Raw genomic sequence first — 15,525 nt, forward strand, 5'->3', positions numbered from 1 at the left:
CACACAATCTCAGACCGAATTGCATCTTCACGTAGACGCACACTTTCATCGCAAACACTTCATTAGCATTACACATTAAAAAGAGTGATCTTTCCACTACAAACGTTGTCATCTTACCAGTGACCAGAACAGCAGTCCAGGCGATGATTCTATGCATTGTCACAGCTGAGTCAAAAGGAATGAAGCGATGAAGAAAAGTCTCACGAAGAGCAGTGATCGTGTTCCGGCTCATGGTGACGAGGAGCGAGGAGTAAGTGAACATCATTGCTGAGGCAGCCCCACGAGTTATTGACACACCAAAGCCAGCAATTCGACGAAGGCCTGCCCATTCTCTCTCCACAGAGAAAACTAAAATATGCATCGTGCATTTATTATGTCTCTGTGTAAGATTAGCCAACTTTTAATAACTTAGATAAATATATAATTGGTTTATAAAACGTTTGAAGAATGGTCATTTTTTTTTTCGCATTTTTGTATATTCAAAGGTGGCTGTATTCAGCGCCGTATTTACCATTAGACTAGAAAGGCTGAAGCCTAGGGCCTCAAGATTTAAGGGCCTCAAAATTTAAGATGTACCACGTATATTTAAAAACTTTTAAACACCATTGTAAAAACCTTCACCTGGTAATAAAGTGAAATTTTCTGGTGAACTTAAAAGTTTCACCAGTTCATAATAGTTGTATTTTTTAATTAAATTTATAATACCAATGTTGGTGTACACCCATCAACTGGATCGAACATGTATGATATACTTGATACCTTTAAACAAATTGAAACATTCAAAAAGTAGTATTTTTTCGATTTTTAGTTTAGTTTCTAACTGGTAAGATATTGAAGAAAAGGATTTCGATGCCGCAATTATCATTCAGTGACATTGCCCTTAACAGGACTGCAACAACCGGAGCAAGATCTTCGCAGAAGTAATCAAGACATTTCGTTTTTGAATTTTGCATCTTTTTTTTGCATTTTCTGGGGCCAGTCAATGGCATAATAATATGGTCTATCCTCTAGTCTAGTAGACTTACATTTGAATACCTGAAATGAGAAGGGTCCAAGTCCACATTTTTGGCAAAATGCGTTTTACCCACCATCGTAATACTAACGCCTAGAGCTACCTTATGAGCAAATCAAAGGTCCAAATCCACGCTTTGAAACGTGTTATCGAAGGCAAATAAATTTGTATGATTATCAGAATGGCCCAAGTCCAGGACTTCGGCCATTCTTTCATAATATTTTTTTTTTACATTTTTAGGCCATATACATTCTTATTCTTAGGCCATTCTTTCATAAATTGACGTTTCAAAGAATATGATGGGACTCGTTCGAAATAAATTTCGGATCCTTAAGCCTAACGCTCTTCCTACCTTAGAAGCTATAGTCAGTGCTATACTAGCCAAGTGCCGATTAAGGCTGCAAAGAAGCAAGATGTTATCAAACTGAAAAAATACTTGCGCCAAGAAACAAGAGACATGATAGACCAACTCGTTACAACGGAAGATGCATTCTTTGATGCACGAAACTTAGACTATGAAAACTAAAGAGTTACTTTTTACACAAACTGCTTTTATCTTACGCAATGAACTGAAAAACTGCTTTTACTGTACATAACAAAAGTCTCAGATTTCTTTCATGATGAATGTATTTTGATATGACAATGGGGCAAGGTCAGTGGCGTACCTAGTGAGAGCGCCTCCTCCCCCTGCGTGGCTTTTGTCACTGCATCTTCAGCTAAGAAACGCTCCGTTTTTAGTCCCAGAAAGTTGTTTTTCAAAACAAAAAAGGTCTTCAACCTCGAGAGGGGGCCCTTAAACGTGGAGCTCTTTAGGTGTGGGCCCCCCTGCGACTGCAGGGGGGTTACTACGCCAGTGGGCAAGGTGCTATCTATCAATATATTCAAGCAAAGCGCAGTGCATTACAAATTTGTGAGGTCCTGAATATAAGAAGGGTTCAAATCCAGTGAGTTTGACGATCCGCACCGCATAAACTATAACGCACAGCAACACACAATACAGCTTTTTTGTTGTCTATTCCCATGAGTAACTACCCACATTAACCAGGCTTGGATATCTTTAACAAAAAAAAAAAAATTGTGAAGTTTTTTTTTGATTTTCTCAAAATAGTATCACTTGGACTTGGGCCATTCTCATTTTCAGGTATTCATTTGTCAAGACCATCTAAGTTTTCATCAAGTCTATAACTTACAATAAAAGCGCTCAGCAAAAATAGCTGCTGTGACGATCATGTACAGAGCCAACCAAAAGATCTGAAGACGGTAGTTTTGAATGTAGTTTTCAATAGCGTAGATCTTCTGCCAAAATGGACTTTTCTCGTACGTTCGTTTTTGGACATCGACTCTGATCTTTGATTTACGATCTGCTCTACTGCGGATGCCTCCTGTTCCGGCGGATGAACTTTTACTCCTGCCAAAAGAATCAATTCATTTTTTGATGTCAATTCGCTTACATAAAGCCGTAAAGATTTTAAAGAATGCAGCAAGTAGCCTATAGTTGGGTATGCAAATCATGTTTTGCAGCTTGTATCCTAAACAACCTTTCAATCTACACACTGTAAATATCAAGAATCATTAATGGCACTAAGCAAACTACTACGTTACATTTTAAGCTATTTGGTCATTTTTTTGGTTTATATTTTCACTAACATGCAAGCTATAAAAACAAAATTTAGAAACCATAAACTTTATAAAAAAAAAAGAAATATCGAACAAGAAAAGTGAGAAAATAAAATGACACGCTGCATCATTTCTATAAAGAAGTTAAGTCTATCTCCAGGCAACAAAATACAAAAATATCTACCCCAACAAGGAAATACAAGACTACTACTGAAAACTGCTTCTGTGTAAGATGTAACCAAACAACTTACTTGTCAGCGTATGCTCTGACGGTCCGGCGTGCTCTCACCCCCCTGTTCTCACGAGCAGGAGCAGAATGCATCACAGTTTGCTGGCGATTCTTGTCAATTCCTGAATGGTAATAGTATTTTTATATAAATCAGCAGAAGTTTAGTGACTGTCGAAGTGTGCGTGTGCATTCCATTCATGTGCAAAGTTAGTTAGGGAAGCACCAGAGGTAACTATTTTGACATGCTTTAGCTAAGTTTTATTGGTCAGATTTAGCATACAATATCCTTTAGTCAAAAATTTAATTTAAATTAATTTCCGTCATGTGCATATAACTTCTATAATAATTTCACCATGACAATCGATACATTCAAACTTGAAGCTTGGGTCACAAAACTAAAAGCTTATGATTTCACTTGTCAACTAGAAATGAATCTATTTCTAATGAATTTAGCTAATTGCTGTAGCCAATTATTAAAAATAAAGGAGGTAGCATAAAGTTATACTCATGGGTTTATATTTTTGTAGCAATCAAACATGCAAGGTTAGTTTCAATTCATCTTCTTGAAAGGAAATTGTTTTAATTATTTGTAAGAAAAGGAAACTGTGTTTTATTTATAACGTATTTTTATTGGTTAGTGTGTTAGCGTTTGAATTAACAGAAAACGATTGAAGAATCCATGAATTAAATAATGTAAAAATTAGAAGCAAGGTTACTTATTAGTAAATTCATTGGTAATCACAATGTATTTCTGCAAGCTATTGGCTTAATTCGTAAATAGTATTAAAATTATTATCAATCATTTCAGAAATTTCATCAGGTTAATAATTCTGAATCAAGGATTTCACCTGAGGTTTGTCCGCTGTCCGCTTAAAAAAATAATGTCAGGTCATTTAGTTTATTGCTAGAAAAATCCGGAAACAATTAAACAAAAACGGAACAGCAGTAGACTACCAAAAATGACCAATGGAAAGTAAGCTACTTTAATTTATTTCTCCAAACACAAGTATTCTTAATTATCGCGTAGCCTTCACGCTGCAATAGCTAGTCATTATAGAATTGACTTCCATGACTTGTGATTCCATGGATTCTATGATATCTGTTATTATATTGACTACAGAATAATTTTACTGGTGACGAGTAGGATATCACTAAGCTAAAATTGTACGAAAGTTTTCACACAGTATAACAATAGCCTTTGAATCTATGAGCGGCTTTAGGATCAAAATAAAGGTGTGTGATGTAATAATAAAACACTAGTCTCTACCACCTAAAAGTAACGACTTCGATTTTATTAGTGTTGTATTTTATACCAATAAAATAGAATTGTTACGTTTTAACATTGAAATATTATCAACAATGATCCTATCTGTACGACTCTGAGACTAGCGCGACAGGCTATAAATGAATTGTTGAGTTAGCTAGGTACCGTCATCTACTATTATGCAATTGATTGAGTTTCGCTTTTAGCAGCATGATCGTAGCTTACTTCACAATGTAGATTTAAACGATCTGTCTTAGCCTGATGCTGCGAGTTTGCTGTGGCAATAGTAAGTTGCGCAAGCTTTCGGAACACAGTTCCCTAGTCATGTGCTATGATGATCGTTCATCAGTTCATCATAGCACATGACTAGGGAACTGTGTTCCGAAAGCTTGCGCAACTTACTATTGCCACAGCAAACTCGCAGCATCAGGCTAAGACAGATCGTTTAAATCTACCTTGTGAAGTAATCTACTATTATATAACACCTTGACGTCTATAACACCTTGATGTCCTATACAACATCTTGATGTTCTAATATATAGACATAATAACATAAAAATTGATGAAAACGAGATTTGTTATAGCCTACACAGTCTATGACTACTGTATATGCGACAACTTTATTACTTGGTGTCTGGAGAGAAGCATCACTGAGTTCCGCATTGTACTTGGACATGAGAGTTTGGAAGTCTTGGAGAGAAAGAGATTGCTTGTTTCCGAACCCATGAGATGACATCATAGTGTTGACAAGGTCATCTAGTTGCTCAGCAGCCACCGAGGCATTCACCATTTCCATCATGGACCTTTGACATCGCGTTTTTTACGTTATTGCTCAAATGCATTGTTTTACGTTTAATGGGGGTCAACGTTTTCGGTTAAAGCCAGAACAGGAATCGCTTAGTCATGAAAGTCATTTTGCTTTAAGCTTGCACTTGTACGTTATTCTAAATTGTCTTCTTACCTTTTAAATACCGATATGCTTTATATCACTCTTACATTGTATTGTATTGTGATCGCCATAAATATAAAAGTTACATCTTTGCATTATGTCTTTATATCTTTGCATTGTAAGGTACAGTATACTCATCGCTTTAAATTTGTAACTACGGTAGGTTATAACAAGTATCATTTTTGCTGTGATGATCAGAAATACAAACAACTACCATTGAGCAAATAACGCTTCAAGGAAAAGTCAAAAAGAAGAAAAGCAAAAAAACGTAAACTCAGGCTGTTAACACTGCCCCGATTATATCCACGTATACAAATAAACGTTGATTGAGAATGAAAAACATCAGATCCATGTTTTCCAGATCCCACAACCAATATGCCGAATACATTAGGGTAATACTGATTAGTTGATATAGCACCGAAGTGTTTATATTTTTAATTGCTTACTTCAGCATGGTTCTGAACTCTGTGACCGAAAGGCTTCCGCTCTTATCCAAGTCGTACATATCAAACATTAGTTTGGCTTTATCCTGTGGTGAACCTAGAACATATGCAATTGATTGTGTTGTGTACCTACTTACGTACAAGGCCGTTAAGGGGGTAATTAGGCCCAATACCAATAAGATCTTCGGGCCCCAAATCAAGACGCTACGCCACTAAATAAACGCACTATATATAAAGAATTCAAGTTCTTGGACCCCTGAAAATGTTACGAGCCCGTAAAACTATCTCATAAAATTATCCCTTTTGGTTTGGTCGCTGTATAGTGTATATGTCTTCATTTGATAATGTTAAGGAGCTGCAATATTTCATATTGTTGTAATTACCCTATCAGTATTCTTTATGTCCAGTGTTTTTTCCCAGCATATTTATACTTAATGCCCCTTAATCAATCCACCCTATTAATAATTATTAATGCTATTATAATAGGCTATAACTTTCTTTGACTAATTTGACAGTTTGTATTTTGTTTTCTAATACAAGCTTGCATATACTTTATATATCAAAAAAATATCCAGTTTAAGTTTTAAATACACTAATAGAAATAAACAATAGTTTTCTCAATACTTTTTTCTACTTTTTATTTAGCAAATAGCCAAAAAATAGCCTGTGTTGTTTTGGGGAAGTCTGAACAACTGAATAATATTCCCCAACTAGGTTGACAAACACCCGGTAGGCTTACTGGGTTTCCAAATAGGTTACCTTGCTGTAAACAACAGGTTTGTTTCAACAACTACACATACATTTCAATAATCAAAAACGTACCTTTGGTAAATAAGACCATAATATCTAAGAATTCTCTGAATGAAATGGCTCCACTTTGGTCAGTGTCTGCTGTATTGAACATCTGTTCGACGAACATGCTGCTGGGTTTCAGTTTCAGGTACTCCGCAAATTCCTGTTTGCTCAATTCAACATGAATAAACTTTCGTGATTCTCTGGACGCTTCGATTTCCGTAATCCCTTCTTGGTTGCTGTCTCTTTCTAGCTTCACTGACTACAATTGAAAAGTGATGTATCAGTTATCAAGAAAATGAACTTTTAGGGGTAGGCTACAAAGGTAGACTAAATATGTTTGTTTATTATATTGTAGTTGGAATGTATTAATTAGTGGTTTACTGTTGATAAAATGCCAATTGATCAAAGTCAACTTATGTTGCATTTACAGAAGTTGGTGGACTTAATTTAAAAATACAATTTTGGTGAAGAGGTAACTTTCTTTAACCATAATTTAAAAACGTATCCACAACCAATAATTTAATGTCGTTTTCAAAAGTTGATGTATTGCATATAACTTGTATTCAGTAATGTCAGGAATAGTTTCTGACCGGTTCGGTGCAAAGCTAGTGGACTATTTAATATTAGAAAGCAGCTTTTTTAAGCAACATAATTTGCTGCTGTAGGCTATCCTATGCAGTATACGCTTCTTTAGAAGACTTATTGATATAGAATCTGTTTGTAAATTTTTTGGATTTTTCTGCCGGTGATATTGGTCTGTAGTCTATACCTGCTGTGTAGTGAACGCTACAGTAAAGCAATGCGGGAGAAAGATTGCCAGCAAAGTGTTGAATTTGTTTAAATAAATAATCCACTCCTACAGTTTTACAGTACAACCTCTTGATCAAATGCCCGTTAGCTAAACGTTTCCAAATACAAGGTGACCGGCCTATCTACAGTGGGTCGGGGTACAACATCTTGTGATGATCAGTTCACCTTAACATTAACAATACAAAATAAAAGATGAGAGCTTACAAGTGGCATGCTTGAGCTAGAGGTATAAAAAAATAATGAAGCGCTTTTTGAGTAAGCAACTTCAAAATGCGATTTTTGTAGTTTACATACAGCGGCCAAGGCTGTTTTGAAGAAGCGTTGAAGCAATTCATCTCTCATTTCCTTGGTACTCGCTTGCGCCATCAACTGGCTGAGTGACACTTCGTTTTCGATAAACGCTAATCCGGCGCCTTGAAGGAAAGTCTTCAATCGGACTATGAAACTATCTCTTTCTTCACCGTCGTTGAAACGGAGAACCTGCAAAACAAGATTAAACTAGATTTGCTCTTTGGTATGTAAAGGTGCTATCAAACAAAGTTTTTTGTGGTGCAAGCATGAACTTGCTTGACCTTGCTTTCTTGGCTTTGTCATATGTCTTACTATCTTCAATGTAACTATATTGGCAATAAGCTGCAGTCATTTTGGCATGCCAAAAGAAGCATTTCAAAAGTAGTGTAGGACACTTTAAGTGTGTTTGCAAAACTTTCTATACCAGTGAAGAGTGTGAGCTATAACATTTTTAATAACGATTAAAATTAAATTAAATTGGTCAAATCGATAAGCAACACTTTACTTTTTATGCTAATGCTGAAGTATACAATGACTACTGTGGTAGATCGACAACTACTTTTTCAAACGTTTCCTATGTAAGCTATAGCATACTACACAAAAAAACTGTTCGAGAAAACAAATTGCATAAAAAACCTGTATAAGAAAATCTGTACTTACCAAATCATGAGTGTCTCCAGATGCTCTCAGGAACATTGTGTCACGACCGCTGTTGTATGATCGGGACAGTTGGATTTGTTCGGATTTATTCAAGTCAACTGTCCTCAGCAGCCTTCCGCTGATGGCTTTCACTTGGATTGTTTTTCCAGGGCCAAGTTTCACCTAAAATTAAAATGCTATATTTACCACAGCGTAAGCCATGTGGCATATGCAGGATGCTAACTGGCAGAGCAGAAATAACACTGACCTTTTTATTTTGTGTGTAATATAATAAGATGGTGTACACTTGTGTACAGTAATAAATACTAGAAATATAACACAACAAACAAGCAGCAAAAGACAATACAATCATAGAACCAGCTGCTCTCACTTAGACATGCCATTAGTTTATTGGCAAATTAAAAATCAGCTCATGAGCCACCTAAAAGCAAAAAAACGAGGTCATTGATCACACTCTTCTTCATAAGCATGGCACAATCCTAGTTATATAGTAGTAGGTGAATCCATTTCTCTTAACTTTGATGTCCAAAGGCACAAAGCTTTAGATACGTCTTTAGCAACACAACAAGCGTTTAGAACTGGAATATGTTAATTATTATTTATTAGTTCAAAATATGTGTAGGCTACGGATGTAAGAACACAAATGAACCCGCACACTTAACGTACTTTAACTTCTCTATTGGTTTTCTGTCCAAGAATCTCAGTCGCAATATCAAATTCTTCCCCACTTTGTTGAGTGCTTTTTTTCTTATTGATTGCTGCCGTTTTCTTCTTCATTTGAAGCTTTCGTTTTTCTGCTTGCTTACCGAGCAGAAACAGAAAACAGATTGTCACTGAAACAGAAAACACAAGCGTTGACGCCAGGGCCGGATTTAGACCGTGAGAGGCCCTAGGCTATTCCATTTGTGAGGCCCCTCCCTATTTTGAGCTCAGAAATTTTCTCTAAACAACATCACATGTCATTGCTTAATGTTAAAAATATGAGTGTATTAAACTCTTCGTTCTTTTAATTTTCCACATTTATGGGTGCAAATTTTTAATTAAAAGAATAAAAATTTAGTTAAAGCAGTTTTGCTTTTAATTTTAATTTCTCTGATCAAACAACCGTTACAATAATTGTAAAGTTTATTTACGAGCAGTGGCGTAGCCAGGAATTTTGAAAGGTTTTTTTTTGACGGCGTTTTTGCCTAAAACGACACCCAGCAGCGGGGTTCTGGAGGCCTCCCCCAGAAAATTTTGAAAAATTACTTTGAATTTGGTGCATTCTGAGAGCATTTTCAATAAAAATGTGGGTATGAATATTCCTGTGAAATGATACCGTCCGGTGGCATAGCAAAAGGATAAGATCATGTTTTCTTCGGCATTTTTCGGAAATAAAGCTAAGTCTCTATGTTTTCTTGTTGTTACTTCCTGGCTGAGATATTTGAATGTTTGGTATTGGCAAAACTCGCTCTTTTAATGCAGTTTCGTTTAAAATTAGGCAAGCTTTGTTTTAGAGACATAAAGAGACTGAAAGCATCATTCTCAATATCATGACGTCGCACGCGTGCCAAAAGAGGGGTTGAAACCCCCAACCTCCTCCCCTGGCTACGCCAATGTTTACGAGGACATAAGAAATAGTTACAGCAATCAAATAGAGTAGCCTAACACTAGGCTACCAAATTTTTTTTTCTAGCTTTTGTCAAAGCAAAATCATGCAACTTGAGACATTGTCGACCTCAGTTTATTTTTGATGCTTTTGAGCCTTGAGAAAGATCTCTCTCCTGAGCAGTTAGTGATCATTAAGCTTAGAAACAGTCTTCCTTGCACATAGAAGTTCATCAGTTAGTTTCGGGACTCGGGTCAACATCTTCCGGATACGCTTCCTTTAAAAGTTTTAAACCTTGGTTGTCCATTTTCAGTTTTAGCCAAAACTCTGGTGGGCTAAGGTTATCACTATCATGCAGATTGCAGAGCATTGCACGCTTGAGGCAAAGCTCCCTATTCTTCCTGCAAATCATCTAAATCTTCTTCGTTAACAACAGAAGGAAAGTTGATGCTGCCACTCTCAAAATTAAAAAAAAAACACTAGATTTTCCAAGAAAACCATTAGATCAGTGGTTCCCAACACATGGGTCGCGATCCAAAGTTGGGTCGCCTGATTATTTTTTTGGGTCGCTTGTTTTTCAGGCATATTGTATCTTCGACGAAAAAATAACAATAAAAAAAAATTAAAACGTGAAAAGATCGATCACAAAACTGGAAAATATAAACACAAGTCATGAAGCGTTTCATGTCGAGACATCGGAAAGCTTTGTAGCATGATCGTGGTGCAAGAAGTTTTAACAGTTTTCGTTTTTATTATTGGTAATATTATTATTAAACGTAAACCCAACAAAAGTTTCAGTCTCAAACATAAATTAACTTGCCAAAATTACGGGATATACATTGCAACGTGCACTATATGTCACGAACACTATGTAGGACAAACCATGACAAATTTTTCCACACGTTGGGCCACACATAGTCTGATGTGGTAAAACGCATCAAAGACAAAGCCCCAAGTGCTGTATGGACTCATTGCTTTCTTCACAGTGAGGCCTTTGCTGCAAAAAAGCTGTCTCAAGAGCAGCACGAAGTGTTGAATGATGTTGTGAAGTGTGTAAACTTCATAAAAGCAAGTCCACTAAATCGGCGTTTGTTTTCGTCTTTGTGCACTGACATGGATTCTGATTATTATCAAGCATTGCTTACACCCGGTGACCGGGTGTAAGCCTGGATACGACAAACAAAAAAATCAAGCATTGCTGCTGCACATAGAAATGCGATGGTTGTCACGAGGTCGTGTCCTGAAGCGAGTTTGTAATTTGTGGGAGGAAATTGCTATCTTCCGGAAGCAACAGAACTTGTGAGATTAGCCGAGAAGTTTTTGCAAGAAGATTTCAACGCAAAAGTTGCTTACCTTGCTGATATATTTGACTCTCTGAATTCTCTAAATTTATCTATGCAAGGCAACGGTTTAGCGGTGATTGATTGCGCTGCCAAAGTTTCTGCTTACGACAAAAAACTTTTATTCTGGAAATGTTATGTCACCAAAGATGAGTACGATGTATTTCCTCAGCTAACGCAATATATTTGTGGCAAGGAAGTTGATATTAAGCAAACCATAATTGGACACCTGGAACAGTTTGCCAAAAAGTTTGTGCACTACTATGGAGAATCTCTAACACTTAATAGCCAAAATGATTGGATAATTGATCCATTTGTTGGAAACGATCTGCCTCAACTTCCCATCCATGTTGCAGAACAGTTTATGGACATAACGACAAAAGCAGCAAATCGTATTTCTTTTGCGTCCTTCAAAGACAAATACCCCAAAGATTCTGCAAACATCCACTTTAGGACTTCCATGTACAAAGCGTATCCCACAGTTTCAAATTTAGTGATTCAAAAACTGATTCCATTTGCAACAACTTGGCTTTGTGAGACTGGATTTAGCGCCATGTCTGCATTGAAAACTAAACAGCGAAACCGGCTGAAAGTTGAAGCCGACAAGTGGCTAAGCAAAATAACGCCTCAATTTCAAAAACTCAATGATAGCAAGCCAGCACAGCTATCTCATTAGTGATTTGATAAACATATTATTTTCGGAAAAAGTTACTGCTTTTGTAGTGCTGTTTGTTTGCAACGCCATCTTGTATGGCTTTAAAATACTACGACAATTTGCTTGGGTCGCAAGATTTTATCGAACCGCATTTTTTTTTAAATGGGTCGCCTTAAAAACGAGTTGGGAACCACTGCATTAGATTATTTCATATTGTTTTTTGCAGAGAAGACTGCGGCACTTTAACATAGAAGCTTCCAGCAGAAAGCGCGCAATAATTGCCTCTATTATGATGCAAACGAGTAACGACGTAATAATGACTGTTTGCAACTTGTGTATAGAATTTTCTAATCTGAAAAGCTTGATATATATAGGTACTTTAGGTAGGGTTTAAACTTGTCAAGTTTTTAAAAGAATTACAAACTTTGAAATCGAATTTCGAAGCCCCTGGACGTTGAGGCCCTAAGCTTCAGCCTGCCTAGCCTATTGGTAAATCCGGCCCTGGTTGACGCAGATGTTGAGCTGGGTTGTAAATTTGTTTCTCGGCAATCGAGTGTAGCAAGAATTGACAGCGATAGACACGTGTTTCGCCCATGGGGTGGGCTCATCAGCATCGCATCACTAATTCATGCCGCATAGTTCTCAACCGCTGCTTTTGTCAGTCATTTTATTATGTAAAATTGTAAATGTCCGGAAGAGTTTGAATGTCAACAAGAATTTTGAATAAAAATTATATAAGAACATTATCAGATCAAGCATGTTTTTACAACTCATTCTGGTAATGTGCACCCTGCTTGAACATGTCCAAATAGAACGTTGTTTAAATTTAGCAGATGCTCGGGAAAGAGCAAAATTATTCACAATTTTTGCAATATGACCAGAGATGGGCGTGATCTTGATCTTGAAGATCACAAGTGATCTTGAAGATCAAGATCGTGATCTTGATCTTGATCTTCAAGATCACTTTTTTTTTGGTGATCTTGATCTTGATCTAAGATCACTTTTTTTTGTGTGATCTTGATCTTGAAGAACAATAAGATCAAGATCACTTTAAAATTAAAGTTTACTTCCTAGATAGAGGCATTTTTTTAAAACTTGTACTGTACAAAGTAGTTAGTGGCGACTACTAACATTAAGCCACTGCTAATCTGGTATGTGTCGAACAAAAGACGATTTAAAATCTCCATCTAATCTGGTCAGTGTTGCCATTTCAAAATTGAAAAAGTTTTCGGTGTTGGTCATAATAAATAAGTCAACTTCCGTGTACTTTATGTTGACGTATAATAAAAAATGATTTAACTTTGTTCACAATTTCCATGTGTGAATTTTAAAGAAATGTTTGCTTTCTTTGACCCAATTTTAGATGTTTCAAAAGTGTAGAATGGCGGTGTTAAAAAATCTGGACTCTAGCCGACTTTGGTCATGTAAAGTGGTTTATTGCAGCAAATCAACCAGACCAAGACTTGTTTACGGTCTGAGTATGGAGCGGTTTGTTTGACCGCAAACCTCTGGAACTTTTTTGATAGCAGACAACAGTATCAAGGTTGCCAGATGGGTAAATGGTGCAATAAACATTGACATAACACAGTAAAAGTTAAAACAACTTAGTAACACGAATAAAAACTCCAACATAAAGCAGACAAAAATTTGGTAAAAAATGATGCAGTTAAACTTTATTATTATTTATTTATTATAAATAAAAAGCATAAAACTAATTGCTTTTTCAGTAGGCTACTATTGTAATTAACCTCGGCCTTGGGGTGACGTTGCGATTCTACGCAATCTACGTCAACAATTGATAGGCCTAATAGCAACAGTCACTAACTCATTACAATTCTTAGGCCAGCGATCGAGTAGTTAAAGGTAAAAGTTAGCAATACCAACTATATACCTTTACCCGGGTTGCTTATATACAGTATAGTAACTATTTTTTGCAACATCATTGACCAAAAACTTCATTTTTTTTCAAGTACACAAAAAGTGATCTTGAAAGTGATCTTGATCTTCAAGATCACGATCTTGATCTTGATCTTCAAGATCACTTAGTTTGGTGATCTTGATCTTGATCTTCAAGATCACCTATTCTTGGTGATCTTGATCTTGATCTTCAAGATCACCAATACTGGTGATCTTGCCCATCTCTGAATATGACACGTATACTTAGCCTATTGCATATAAAACAAATAATTAAACAAACAAAGTGAGAGGTCTATTAAACTAGAGGTGTAATCAAACTAGTATAGTGAGAGGTCTACAGTTGTATTACCTCTCCCTCATGACTTGGTAAATATAAACATGTTATCATATCTTAACTCTAACATTTTATAAAAAAACCTTTCGTTTGTAGGCTACAGTGTGAGCACTGAGCAGGTCTGGTTAAATAGTTGAGGATTTAGTTTAAGTGGACGGGAAAGAAGCCAATCTTTGTAACCACCTTCAGGCGTGCCTTTAAGTGTCTTGCCAAAGACACAGCATCGTGATTTTGAGCGGTGTCGAACTGACAACCTTTTGAACGCCGAGCCATGGCGCTCACCACCTGGCTATGCATTCGACTATGGCGATGGAAGTCGCGCTATATTAGTAGCCTAGGCCTACATGAAAAACTTCATCAGAATATAACCAAGCACTGTTTACTTAGTCTCAGTGTTAATACAGAATGTGTGCCAAGAATTTAATAAGCAAAATTACCATATGAAAAGATGCCATTAGAAACCATCTAGGTTTTCCAGTAATTTTATGTAGAAAAATAAATTTGATCCACCAAAAATTTAAAGTCTTCATCTTCTGATGGTACAAATCAACTTACGCAAAGCAAAGAGACCAATGGCAGTGAAGCTGAGGGCAAAAGACACTCGACTTCCATCTAAGTAATCAAACCGTTGAGGCGGAGTACAGGCTTCCATGTCGGTTTCATTCAACTGCATCGGTTGGGGACAGAACGTTCTGTTGTCAGTGTCTGTGAAATTAACGAGTGAAAAGACAGTCTTCAGGGCTTGATTCATTCAAATTGTATTTATCTTTGAAAAATAAACCAACCTTGTTCAGTTTAAAGGGAACCGTAACAGTTTTGCTTACCCTTGTAAAGGCTTTATTGAAAAAAGCAAAAGGCCTTTGTGTTCGGGAAAAAAGCTGAAATGAGACTACGAACTGCAATTTAATTTCTATATAAAAACTTCGAATTTTACATTAAGCCAAAAAAGTGCTTTCTCCTGGCTCTGTTGTTTAGTAAGCCTATGGAAGGCTAAATCACAGAGTTAGAGAACGTGAAGTTCTTAGTCATAGTTAACGGGTTGTTGTTTTGAGTAATGAATTACCTTCTACCAAACATGCTCTTTGTATTTCAAGGTAGCAGCAAGATCAAAATGAGCTTTCAAATAGCGCATTTCAAAAGTTGAAAGTTGAACGGTTGCCTGATCTACATTTTGTCTGACAAGTCAAGTGCTCAGTCATTGAATTACGGGGAAGGTAAGTTGTTAGATATAGATTGCAAAATAACAAAAACACTTTCTCACCAGGATTCCAACCAAACGGGTCGTTCTGAATGTCATCTTCGGTCATGCTTGGATTGGTACGCAAGATGACGTCACGGATGGTAGTGTTAGACACGAATTCGAACTGGTTCTCATCGAGGAGTCTGAAAGATGATGTTAGTTTCAATTATAGACAATAAATCAGGAATTTTTTGTATTGATTCAACGTCTACAGACGTTGTAAATGTAATGTAAAGTAATGAATCAATCTAAAGAACGACCGATTTGATGTCTGGGTGGTAGCCTATACTTTCGTCATAAAATTAATGTTTAATTTTAAGTTAATTACTGTTTAATTGAACACAATTATTGTTTAACTTTATAATTCAAAAAGTGAAAGTG

The 15,525-nt window shown here is 36.4% G+C and overlaps 1 protein-coding gene across 1 annotated transcript in view; it reads right to left on the bottom strand.

The window, feature by feature from the left end:
• Positions 1 to 15,525, bottom strand: part of LOC145765290 (dual oxidase 2-like) — a 38,137-nt gene that overhangs the window by 7,991 nt on the left and 14,621 nt on the right. Inside the window, exons 14-25 of the mRNA XM_082577092.1 lie at positions 15,166 to 15,287; positions 14,460 to 14,609; positions 8,737 to 8,903; positions 8,071 to 8,232; positions 7,414 to 7,599; positions 6,337 to 6,568; positions 5,518 to 5,611; positions 4,750 to 4,925; positions 3,707 to 3,727; positions 2,881 to 2,980; positions 2,203 to 2,420; positions 118 to 348 (exon numbers count right to left, since the gene is read on the bottom strand). Coding sequence (XP_082433218.1) covers positions 118 to 348; positions 2,203 to 2,420; positions 2,881 to 2,980; positions 3,707 to 3,727; positions 4,750 to 4,925; positions 5,518 to 5,611; positions 6,337 to 6,568; positions 7,414 to 7,599; positions 8,071 to 8,232; positions 8,737 to 8,903; positions 14,460 to 14,609; positions 15,166 to 15,287 — 1,859 coding nt within the window. The remainder of the gene's footprint in view (positions 1 to 117; positions 349 to 2,202; positions 2,421 to 2,880; positions 2,981 to 3,706; positions 3,728 to 4,749; positions 4,926 to 5,517; positions 5,612 to 6,336; positions 6,569 to 7,413; positions 7,600 to 8,070; positions 8,233 to 8,736; positions 8,904 to 14,459; positions 14,610 to 15,165; positions 15,288 to 15,525) is intronic.

Source organism: Aplidium turbinatum, chromosome 2 (genome assembly GCF_918807975.1).
Source record: "Aplidium turbinatum chromosome 2, kaAplTurb1.1, whole genome shotgun sequence".
NCBI classification, from domain to species: domain Eukaryota; kingdom Metazoa; phylum Chordata; class Ascidiacea; order Aplousobranchia; family Polyclinidae; genus Aplidium; species Aplidium turbinatum.